The sequence below is a fragment of the Argentina silus genome (genome assembly GCF_951799395.1).
Source record: "Argentina silus genome assembly, chromosome: 2".
In the NCBI taxonomy this organism is placed as follows: domain Eukaryota; kingdom Metazoa; phylum Chordata; class Actinopteri; order Argentiniformes; family Argentinidae; genus Argentina; species Argentina silus.
In genome coordinates this window covers 15,945,722-15,957,826 of record NC_139656.1, presented here as the reverse complement: position 1 = coordinate 15,957,826, position 12,105 = coordinate 15,945,722, and the positions used below count along the sequence as shown (strand labels likewise).

The window sequence follows — 12,105 nt, the reverse complement described above, 5'->3', positions numbered from 1 at the left end:
AGGAGAGGCTCAGGTGACACATTGCAATGTAATGATCATATTTTGGTCCTACGTCTTTAAAATGATTGTTCATTACTGTCAGTGTTGCCATGGGCTACACTATCTTCCCCATTATTTTCCATTTAGTTGAGGTCCTTGTTGAAATGTACAGTACATCTCTTTTTCAACAACCACATTATCTATGATTGTGATACTCTAAGACCACTCCATCTCAAAATAAGATTAATATCAATAACATTTCAGAATTAAATTGGTAATGATGGTAATGATAATGTTTCTGCTGAGAGATGATGACTTATCTCCTAACCGTTTAATGACTTAATGAGATTCTGTTTTGAGCCAGGGCACGCACCAACCACTTCACTGGAAATGTCATACACTAGAGACCATCATAAGACCTCCACACACAAACATTTACAGTGACTATGTAGGCTAATTGATGGAGAGTGGAAATTGACAACCACCAGTCACAAAGAGAGAGAGAGAGAGAGAGAGAAAGAGAAAGACAGACAGATAGAGAGGGGGGGGGGACTTGGTGGCATCATCTCTGCCCATTTTTATCTGAGCCAAAATGGGTCATTTGCTGCAAACAGGAACAGAATGGCAGCCCACATGGTGCTGAATTAGCAGCACCTGCCACAGGATGAGAGTGTGTCTGCCAAATATTAGGGAAGAAGTTATGCAGTGCACAGATTTGCAAAAAGTACTCATTTCAATATTTGCACGAGGAACAGAATGTGAAATCTGAATGAGATTATAAAAGAAGAGCTGTTAGATGAATTTCAATTTGAAAGCATTACATATTCCCCCTCTCCCTCCTGCTTGCCCACTGAGAAGGAGGATAATGTCTGTAACAATGTGGATGACTGTGAAATTGGCACCATTGTTGCCATATAACAAAGCCTTCCAGTGATTATACCCTGACAGTCTTTCTCCTCCCCTCTTATGTGAGCACACTGAAATCCATTTACAAAGACAGGCACGTGCATAGCATATCTCTTTGAGAATCTAGCTATATGGAGCATCATGCCAAGAAATTACATCAAAAATCCCCCCACCCGTTCCATCCCCCCTTGTGTCACCCCACTGCAGTAAATGCCTTAGCAGAAGAACACTCTGCACCTCCAGAGTCCCCTTGATCAGATGAGGATCCCCTTATCGCTCTCATATCCTCCAGTTTGTCTGTCTGAGTGTGTGTATATGTGTGTGTGCTTCTCACCCAGCCTTCCAGACAACAGCAGCAGGTTGAGGATACACACAGAGAGAGAGTGAACGTTCCCTGGCGTGGAGCCCTTTGACAGAACTTTGAGCATTCCTATCTCTTCCAGCACAGTCTACCACTACCACACAAAGGTAAGGACATCCTGAGTGAGGTTTTACTGCAGAATAGTCAGCTTACTTTTTGGCTCTTTTTGGATAAATGTTGTGCATTTTACAGTCAAGCCGTGTCCGTCCAAGCAACATGCATTATTTATCTGCACTGATCTCCAACAACATCAATACTGAGTCAAGTGACATATACTCCTAAATCTATATGAATCTATGATTTCATTTCTCATTCACCGCTCCTGGTATCTCAAGGGTGTAGATGAGGGATGGTTGCTGCAGGCACGACATGGTGGTTTATTAGTTGACTCTCTGCCTATGTATATATGCTGCTGTATTCTCCTCCTTTGTTCATGCGTGATGCTCCGTTGGCTTTATCTCCGGTTGTGTTTCCATAACACTGTGACCAGAGGAAAGAAAGGACTTACAGTCTTTGTGTTAAAGGATATGCTTGGCATGACAGCCTATAGAATATTCATAAACAGCGGGAGATTGTTAACAAAGAAAGAGCACCTATATCATCCTCCCACCCAACACCAGGTTGAGCTATCAACAGTGGTTGGAAGTAGGGAGGCAAGGAGAAAAAAATATTTAAAAAAAAAACATAGGAGCTTTAATCTGGACTCATTTTAATTGGCACATCATAAAAGAATGATAACCTAGAGACAAATGTTAAGTGAGACAGGCAGGTGTCCTAGTTACAGAGGGAGTTGATGGTGTGTTTTTTTCCTTGTGAATGTGAGTGGGAGGATTTTGCAGGCTCAATCATACAGTATAAACAAATTTGGCTGAGTTATCACTAAGTTCCTAAATCTCTCGTTTTAACCACAAATGCTTACAAGATAAACCAAGATCAATAAAGTGTCTGGTGGAACATTAACATTCATTGTATTTTGTATATCTTAAAAGCATATGCCAGTGATGATGAGTCAGCTTCTACTGCAGAGGTGTAAGAGGTGTGAGAGAAACATGTGAGGATACGTGTGGTGTTAGTGATATTACTGAACTGTCTAACAATAATAAATAGCTTTTTTGGATCTGGTGTAAACCATGAACAGTTTGCAGAATTACATATTGTGCAGTTGTCTCTCCATCAGGTCTGTTTGGAATATTACATGATACTTTACCTTAGGCTGCCCAAATACCTGTTTAATAATACCGTAATTACAATATTGTATTAACATGATGTTACATAGTAATTTGGTAACTAATGATATACAGTGTTGAGCGGTTTGTGTTCGTCCTTATTCCACTTGTATAATAACACAAACTACTCATCTCTATTACTATGCAATCATAAAGTGATTACCAAAGTACATGCACATCAATCAAGTGAATGCATGTTAATACAGTATTGTTACCAGAGACAGGCATGGGGGCAACTCAATGTCACCCAATACTGTGCCACAGTCCCTCTCTCCGAAAACCACCTCTGTGGCCCCAACAATGGTCTGTGTTTATATTCCTTACTGTGAGTCTCCCTGTCCCCTAAGAATCAAAGACCTCTGACCATGGGCCAGTTTGGGAGCTGTCAGCAGCCTCTCTTCTCTTCTCACAATCAATATGTGAGTTCTAAGCAGCCGTGGTGCTCCCACCGGTAGGTGTGTAGATCGAACGCATGCTGTGCCTGCCTGTTAATGGACTGTGCGCTCCTGGGTCATTACTGCTGTCACAAAGATAAACGATGGGACACTACAACAACACCCAATCTGTCCAGGGAGAGCATTCTCTTGTCTGTATCAATATCAGTGTTCATTCATAATGGTGGTATGGGCAAGGCGTCATATTAGAATACTTTCACAGATACAGCCTCAGTGCTAATTATCTATATTAACAAGATTGACACCTTGAGGAAGCTCTCTGCTCTCATTCCCCCCCCCCCCCCACTCTCTCTCTCTCTCTCTCTCTCTCTCTCTCTCTCTCTCTCTCTCTCTCTCTCTCTCTCTCTCTCTTAATCTCTCTCTCTCTTTTAATCTCTCTCTCTCTCTTCCTCCTCTTCTCTCTCTCTGGAGCCCAACATCCCAGATGGTGACAGATCCCTGCCTTGTGTTACGGCTCCACTTGAGCTGTGAGATGACATCTGGCGAGGATGTGACTAATAAGAGCTAAAGAAGTGGCAGTGAGCCTCCATATCGGCAGAGATTACAGGGTCACCTGACTGAAGTACGCACTTTGATATGCGTCCACACTCAGGGGCAGATAGACTAGGTTTGATTTAAGCATGGGTTAGTCGCCTGTGCTGTCAAAGAAAAGATTAATCTCATTTAATGATCCCAATTTTCATTCAAAGACAATGTTTGGGTAGATGTTGCTGGTTTTAAGCAGAAAAGGGTTGCAAATGAAAGCCATTAGAAACAGTGACTGACAGATATGTGCATTAACACATGAGAATTACATAGAATGAACCCTAACCCTACAGGGATGTAACTAGGGCAGGTTTTTGTTTCTTGATGACGAAAATATCAGAGGGACAGACACTATTACCCTGGAATTACTGTTGAGGAATTACTGTGTGCGAGTGGGGACTACTCTCCGCTTACAAGAGAGATTGAGTGGCCCACTTGTGATTGCTTCTCCTTGAAGTATGCGTCACTACTGTTTTTTTAATGTAAACACGGACAGCATACACCAACCACATTCTACTGACTCATAAAATGTAGATGGAGAATAGTTTTTCTGTAAAATATTTAATTGTTGATTTTGATGAGGCAGTTGTTTTCTGTTTATGAGATATATTATTTTCTGTGTAGGGCATATAATACGTGATATCTAAGCTCAGAATGGAAGGAGAAATATGACAGATATTATTTCTCATATTTTAAAATAGAGCCAGTGGTATTGCAAACAGACCTGCAGTAACCTACAGCCCAGCTAAAGAACATGAGAATGCAATAAACAAATATTGATTTTTGTTTTTGTTTTAAAGAGTAAGGGCTCCATCGCCTTTGGACATTAGATACTAGACATGCTTTTAAGGTATGTACCCAGTAGGTCCCTCAGGTCCTCTAGCACTGGCCTCTTAACTGTTCCAAAGCCCACGAGGCACAGGGAGGCAGCTTTCAGTTTTTATGCCCCCAGCCTCAGGAATAGCCTGCCAGAGAATCTAAGGGGGGCTGAAACTGTGGACAGGGATGGAGAGATCTTAAGGCATACCTGGTTAACTTTTTTTTTATATTCCTTTAGTCGTTTAGTCTTGTGTTTTTTATTTTTTCCTCTTTTATTTTTAGTCTTCCTAGTCTTTTAGTCCTTTGGTCACTCAGTTATTTAGCTCATTCCTTTTATTAAATTTGAGGTTTTAGTTTACCATGCCTTAGTCTCAACAGTCCTCACATGCTTTTACAGTTTGAACCTCCATGGCCACTATATTTTTATCCTCTAATGTTTTGTCTTGTTGTCTTTTTAATTGTATTGTCTTTATTTATTTGTTGTCTTTTTAATTGTATTGCCTTTATTTATTTGTTCTTTTCTGTGAACTTCTGTCAAGTTTCTTTTGTGTTACCTCCATGTATGAAATATGCTATATAAATTGATTTGATTTGATATGACTTAGTTTTTATATGCTTGTGTATTGGTTGTCATAGCTATCTAAAGCTTAGGCCTATGTATATCATTTTACATGAACAATGCTGTGGCATACACTAGATGCACATACCAGGAGTGCCATTACCCCTAGGTTACTTTGAGACATGGATATGCATGGATGCATAGTTATCATAAATCTAATCAGAGAGCAGTATCAAATTAAAAATACACAATTTATTTTGCTCATTTTCGCCACCTTGGGTTTTATGCTTGCATCAGTGGATTACATGTTTTGGTGGATTTCAAGGCCACATTCAGGAGTTTTTGTTACCGCACATAGTTACAAAATAAATTCTCCCTGCCCACGATATTCATCCAACAAAGCCATTTTCAATGGTGTTTCTGGTGGGTGGGTTTATAACTCAACGTGTTATTGAGAGCTATGGAGAATTTTGGCCTGAAGCAAAATCTATTTTGTGTTGTGTGCAATTCTGGTGGCAAACCCTAGACCTGAGTGCATAAACACACATTAATCATAGAAGATACACACTTACATATGAGCTTTAGCCTATTTCTGTGTCACATAGTCCTATTTGATACATTTGGAAAGACCTATAGTGTGATATTCGTGACACTTGCTTTTAAAGGCAATACACATGTTGTCATGCACTGTGCTGTATCAAAACCTGTACCCATTTTGTGAGCACACAGAAATTGCAACTGGTATCCAGGTCTGAAAAGCTGTAGAGACATATGAAACTGCGCATGGCAGTGACAAGTGCATCTTTCATTTTGGCCTGAGTGGATGGGGAGGTTGTGTTCTCAGGAACAATGCCCCTTTGTTTACTGTTTTGATCTGATGCGTACACAGAGAGCATAGAGACAATGGCAGTAGAGATTCATCATGTTATAGGGGTATTACAGTATTTGTGTACTCAAATGTAATAGCCTCTCTCCCAGAGAGAAAAGCATCAGCAAAATATATGGTATACAAAAACTGACCTAGCCCTCTACATCAACATTGGTGCTTAAACAACACAGGCTACATAACAATCATTTTCTAGGTGATACCCAGATTGAGTATTGAATTTCAGTGATGACCTTCAATTGTAAATAATGATAACATATAATTAAACTACAGCTCAATGGGGCCATCTCCACAACTCATCTGATTATTTTGAACACACTCTAAAGTGGGTCTCAGACCAAAAAACTTTACAAAGCAGGTAACTACTGTATAAGCGAATAACTATGCAATTGCATTATTAAAGGTTTATAAGTACAGGCAGTTTCAAATAAACAACAGAAAACATTCTAAAGATATGGAATATAATCAGACCAAGAGAAAGATGCTTGCAGTGTGCATAAAGTGCATCATGTACAACAAATATAACACTGGTGCTATATTAATTAAGTCAGCCTATCCTACCAGAAATGTCAGTGCAAATGTATATTGATGACAATTTAAGGATGTACCTTCACTGTATCACTTCAGAAAATTAGCATTCCACTTCATACTTTTACTGCACAGGAATGATAACTTCTGCCCCAAAATGGGATATATTCAGAGTAGCAATTTGTTTGTTATCACGTCAACCAGATGGCTCAGCATGGTGGAGAGCTTTACACCAACAATATGAAAGAGACGATATGCTTCCCGCACTTTTAACTTATTCTGGACTCCCCATAGGCTTGGTTAATGACAGCGTGCATGTATTAACACCCACCCACCCACACACACAGGTCTTTACAATAACACACACAGGAGTTTACAGTGCTTTAGCTGACTTCTAGAATATTGCTATTCAATTCTGTTTTTCGTTACACATTTTCAATCAGCTTTCACCTCAGCTTTCCGCTCTCTCATCCTCCTCCTGTCATCACACACTTATTGATCTTACACTGGCGAAGAAAAATTCTGGCAAGTTCCTCATACTCCAAGTTATCTTTGAGACCATATTTAGATGCATATGCATCATAGATTCCGTCATCATCAAATCAGAATATCAAAGAAAATCTGAAGAGAAGTGATGATGTCTTCTGTTGACACAGTACATTGTTTAAAAGGCAAAACAAATAAAAACCCTGCCTATATGTAATTGAAAATAAGATAAACATCCAAGGCAGGAATGTCATATTCAGTGGAAAGGTATAACTCGGGCTGATTTATACCTTTCCACTGAACATGACATTCCTCAGACAGCAACAAAGGGTTTCCATGGAGATATATTCAGTAATTGGGTAAAAACAGGACTGCTGTGCCCATGCAGGTTTGAACATGTCACTCCGCATCAACAAACAGATATGAGCAAACCTTATGGTTGTCTGGTCAAATTCAGAATGTCCAAACATCCTTAAAATCTATCTAGACTGCTGTCTTGTGACACTAGCACTGTCACTGATAGCCTCACAGTCTTAGATAAAGGTAAGGAATAGAAGAACTCTTTTCATATCAGCTCAAATTTGGTTTATACATAGCACAATAATATCAAATCTGTGTGTTTTATTCCCATGGGATCTCATTAGGGAAAGGGATCATTTTTTTCCATGTTAATTCTTTCATTGCTGCATCCCCATGGAATAACTTACAGTATGTCTGTAAACATGAGACGTTACCTGAAACGGCTTCTGACAGGTGTATCAGTACAGTGTCCAATGAGTGTGTATCAGTACAGTATCCAATGAGACAAATGGGGGCAATCAATCTGATCACTAATACTGATCTGACTCAAAGCATAATATAGAGCATTTGACCAATAACAAGTGATAGTCTATGTTGTTTAGCCATTCAGATATACAGTATGTGATTTTGTAAGGATCACACTCTGAAATGACGGATATATTAAATTAATCGGCTAGATTTTCCTACTCCTCATTAAAAAAAAAATGCAATTGAGAACGAGGTTTGTTTCCTGGAGGTGTGGTTTGATGTACCATTCAAAATCCAACCTGCCAATTGATCAGGGAAAGGAGAAGCGTCACAACTCTCCGCAAATCACAGTCCATTCTCGGACTGACTCGACTTAGATTGAACATGAAAATACAGGTTTTATGTCCAAAGTTATCTTTTTAACACTTTTTAGTCAAATCTGGGGCTAGAATTGATGTGACTACTACCGATGCCACATAAACCGTTTTCAACAGGAAAAGTTGGGTTTTCGCTTCAGTTCCTCTTTAATATTCACAAGGGTATGATCATTTGCTTGATAAATCATTGGTGAGGTATTTACAGTCATTTGTTCCTGTCTAACACTGTGATGTGGAAGTGAGGACACAGCAAATATCACAGTGGCAATAAATGGTGCTCTGAATGACATTTCAGCAGCACTCAACAACAACTTTTGTGTAAACCTCCTCTTATAGGCCAGGACTAGGCTTAGAGGCTTAGGCTTACACAGTGGCTTTATTCAGGTAATTTAGAAGGCACCATCAAGAACACAATATCCTCAACATACTTAAATACATGTCCATGCATATAGGATAATCAGGCTGTGCACATAATAACATGATGTTACAGTAACAAATGAGTTCCGTAGGTGAGAAAGAAATGAGTTATGTTGAAATTCATGACGTTACATGATTATAGAGTGAACGGATGGCTTCGGGTATAATGGTGGCTTCTTTTCTGTTAGTCTGACACCAGGGATTATGCACTGGCACAGATGAAGAGTATCGGGAGACGAGCCAATATTCATCTCTATCTTCCTTTTGTAAAATTATAGCCTCCTGTATCTACGCTAATTAAATCCTGCTTCTGTTTGGTGTAATCTTTTAAAAGCTACTGTATCAACTGTGGTATAACACAAACCCACTTTTGACAATCAAAAATAAAGTCTATACATGAAATGATGTGTAATTGTTCATCATCCTCACATAATTTTTCCATTGATGATGATACAGATTTATTTTATAAAACTGTTATTTTTATAATGACTGACCATTTCTCCAGTGTATCATCATGTTTATGTATGAATACACAATTACAACACAACATTATGTAACTCTGCCAATCTTTTTTTCCACAGGAAAATTCCCAAAATGATGATATCAACCAGCCGTGTCCTGATTGGCTTGTTGTGTCACCTGACCTGTGCGTGGGCCTTGGCTCGTTTGCCTGATGAAGCGGAGCAGCGGTCGGCCTTCTCTGTGGCGCGCACCAGTAGCATGGAGGGGGGGCCTAAGATGGTGGTGACCTTTGACAAGGTGTATGTGAACATCGGAGGCGACTTTGATCCCAAGGCTGGCATGTTCCGCTGTCGCATCCCCGGGGCGTACTACTTCTCCTTCACCGTAGGGAAGTTCCCCCGCCGTGACCTGTCCGTCATGCTGATGAAGAACAGGAACGAGGTGCAAGCCATTGTGTACGATGAGAACGCAGGAGAGGAGCGTAAAGTACAGAGCCAGAGCGCCATGCTGCAGCTGGACTTTGGTGACACAGTCTGGCTCCGCCTCCACGGGGACCCCCGCTATGCCATCTACAGCAACACAGGCCACTATACCACCTTTAATGGCTATCTGATCTACCCAGACACCTACACCTTCCAAGAGCCAAGGCATGAGGACACAACACATGTGTATGGGAATGCCCATGACGACCACACCTTGCCTGATCAAGGTGGTCTTGGAGCCAAAGACACCATCGAGACCCAGGTAGAGGAGGCGGAGGCGGAGGATGAGGAGGAGGACCAGAGATCAGCCTTTTCTGTTGGGCGCACTGAGAGCATTGTAGGGGTGGACCAGGGATTCCCCCAGCACCATCCTATCGCCTTTGACACAGACTTTGTTAACATCGGCGTTGACTTTAACGTCACTGCTGGTGTGTTCACCTGCCGTATCCCAGGGGCCTACTTCTTCTCCTTCAACGCTGGCAAGCTGCCCCACAAAACTCTGTCAGTAAAGCTGATGAAGAACCACCTTGAGGTGCAGGCCATGATCTATGATGACAGTGACACGGAGAAGGCCCTGCAGAGCCAGAGTCTGATGCTGTCACTGCAGCGAGGTGACACTGTCTGGCTGTACAGTCACCAGCGTGATGGCTTTGGAGCGTACAGCAACCATGCTAAATATATTACCTTCACTGGCTTCCTGGTGTACCCTGACCTCCATAAACAACACAATGATCAGCAGCAGCAGAGCAGGAATCTGTAACTGCTAGAAGAAACAGTGTCAATAACTCAGTTGGCTTTGGACCTGCTGAACTAAATTCTTTTGTGTCCAACTAAATTCTTTTCATGGGTTTACTTCATCAAACTCAAACCTGGAGGCTTGATAGAAGATGTGACTAAATGCTAGCATTTCTAATATTTTCAGGATGTAATGTCTCTGTTAAACTTCTCTGGAATTAAGCAAACCTTTATCAGTGTCTTGACAGGCATGTGAAAACAATAGAGGACACTTGTTTTGTGTCAAAATGAGTATTTTTTCCTTCATTTTGGAGTGAGTTTTCCCCGGCTACAACAGTTTCTGACCACAGTGAAATAAAATGACACTTTGGACCTAAACAGCATGACCACAATGCAGGATTTAATTTACCATAACTCTGCAGGGCAGTCCATTGGACCACTAAAGACAACACATTCACCCTGCTAGTAGCTTTAAGTCCAAGCACATCCTCAGTGAACACATGCTAGTTTTGGTCCTCAAGACACAAGGACCATAATTAGATTTTTGAGTTGAATTCATTACCTCAGATGGCAACCGCTATGGAGAAAATTGAATTGCCTCTATCAAACCCTTACAATTATTGTGCCGGTTTAATTCACACACCCTAAGAAATTACTCCTGCTCAAATTGTAACAAAAACAAAAAAGTACATTTCAGTCTCTGTGTGAGAGGCATTCTAATGTGAATATGATACTCCAATTAAAACTGTATAGTTGTTGTAAATCAGTAATACAGCATATTGGGTTTCCTGTTCATTATCATAGGTAGGTTGTTACTCTTTAGTCTGAAATAGGTACCATGTGGCTTATCAAAAGGCATGGACACATATAAAGTGTGATTAATAAAATGAGACTGAGACTGCAATAGGGAAAGGTGAAATGACAATAAAATGTTTTCCAGTATTTGGTTATTTATGGAACTAAGGGGAGTCAAACACTTAGCCCTGCGTAATGCCCTTGCCTGATGAGTAACCTGAAGAGTAGTGTTGGCTAAAGCCTAAGCTTAAGCTCAGTGGGCTAATACAGTCTTGTGGCGCAGCGATGACCCGGGTTCAGACCCAGTTGGTCACACCGCACAGTTTATTTTTGGAGCTCCTCTTTCGTCACGCTCTCACACTCCCTAATCCCCAATGGTGTCACTAATGGAGGTAATTCTATATCCTTTGAGGATGGAATTTTTTTTTTGAAACAGCCCAATGGAATATATTTGACACTGAATGTAATTCTTCAATTTGTACGGGAAAATTACAGTTTGTCACACCTTGTACATTCACATTTTATGGTTATAATTCCAGTCCTCGTGTGCATGGTGGACTGCTATAAAAAAAAATATGTCTCTGGAGATGAGTGGACCAAATTCGGGGGATAGCTTTTTTGAGGACCACAAGTAAGAAAACATGTTAGAGAGTGGGGAATACCCAATTATTCTTAGGTCAGTGAAGCAACTGTTCAGAGGGTTTTATGGCAACCTCTGAGAGGAACAGCTTTATGTTATTGGTGTATGATTTGGGCATAAAGTTATCAAGTCAGAATTATGCCTATTATCACTTTCATGCATGCTGTCATGGAAATGTCTGCAAAAGAAAACAAAATAAACATGACACCTCCTAAAGAGTATTATCATCTAACAGCTTTGCAGGTCTGTTAATGAAACTGTATTTCTATCCATTAGTGATTATTTGTAATTACAATGTAAGTGGAATGTTAGTGATCTGTACTTTTATCTTTGATCATTCAAAGGAATGGCAAATGATTGTACACTGCATACATTGAGCCCTGGATACATTATACCCATGTGTTACGTACAGTCTGGTTCTGAAATGTTTTGAATACTGTATTTCTTATACAATGGATGCTTAATTGGAATATGTTCGGCAGAATAAATACAAAGAAATGCAATCTTTCATTTCTTTATTGCTTTTATTTGGTGGCTCATCAAACACATTTAGCTGTTTTAGAGGGTTGTATTCTTCTGAATAGTAGCACTGTGCTTGCTCATGACTCATGAGAGACTGCAGATAAACTGATCTTGGTCAAGTGATCATGTCAATATAAACATAAAAATACAATGTTACAACATTTGGTTGGAAGTCAG

The 12,105-nt window shown here is 40.3% G+C and overlaps 1 protein-coding gene across 1 annotated transcript; it reads left to right on the top strand.

Moving 5' to 3' along the window:
* Positions 1-1,200: 1,200 nt before the first annotated feature.
* Positions 1,201-9,996, top strand: c1qtnf4 (C1q and TNF related 4; the record flags this gene model as incomplete). Its single annotated transcript, XM_083665176.1, has 2 exons — positions 1,201-1,268; positions 8,874-9,996. The coding sequence occupies 2 exons, from the start codon at positions 1,201-1,203 to the stop codon at positions 9,994-9,996; spliced, it is 1,191 nt and encodes a 396-aa protein (XP_083521302.1).
* Between the last annotated feature and the right edge of the window lie 2,109 nt (positions 9,997-12,105).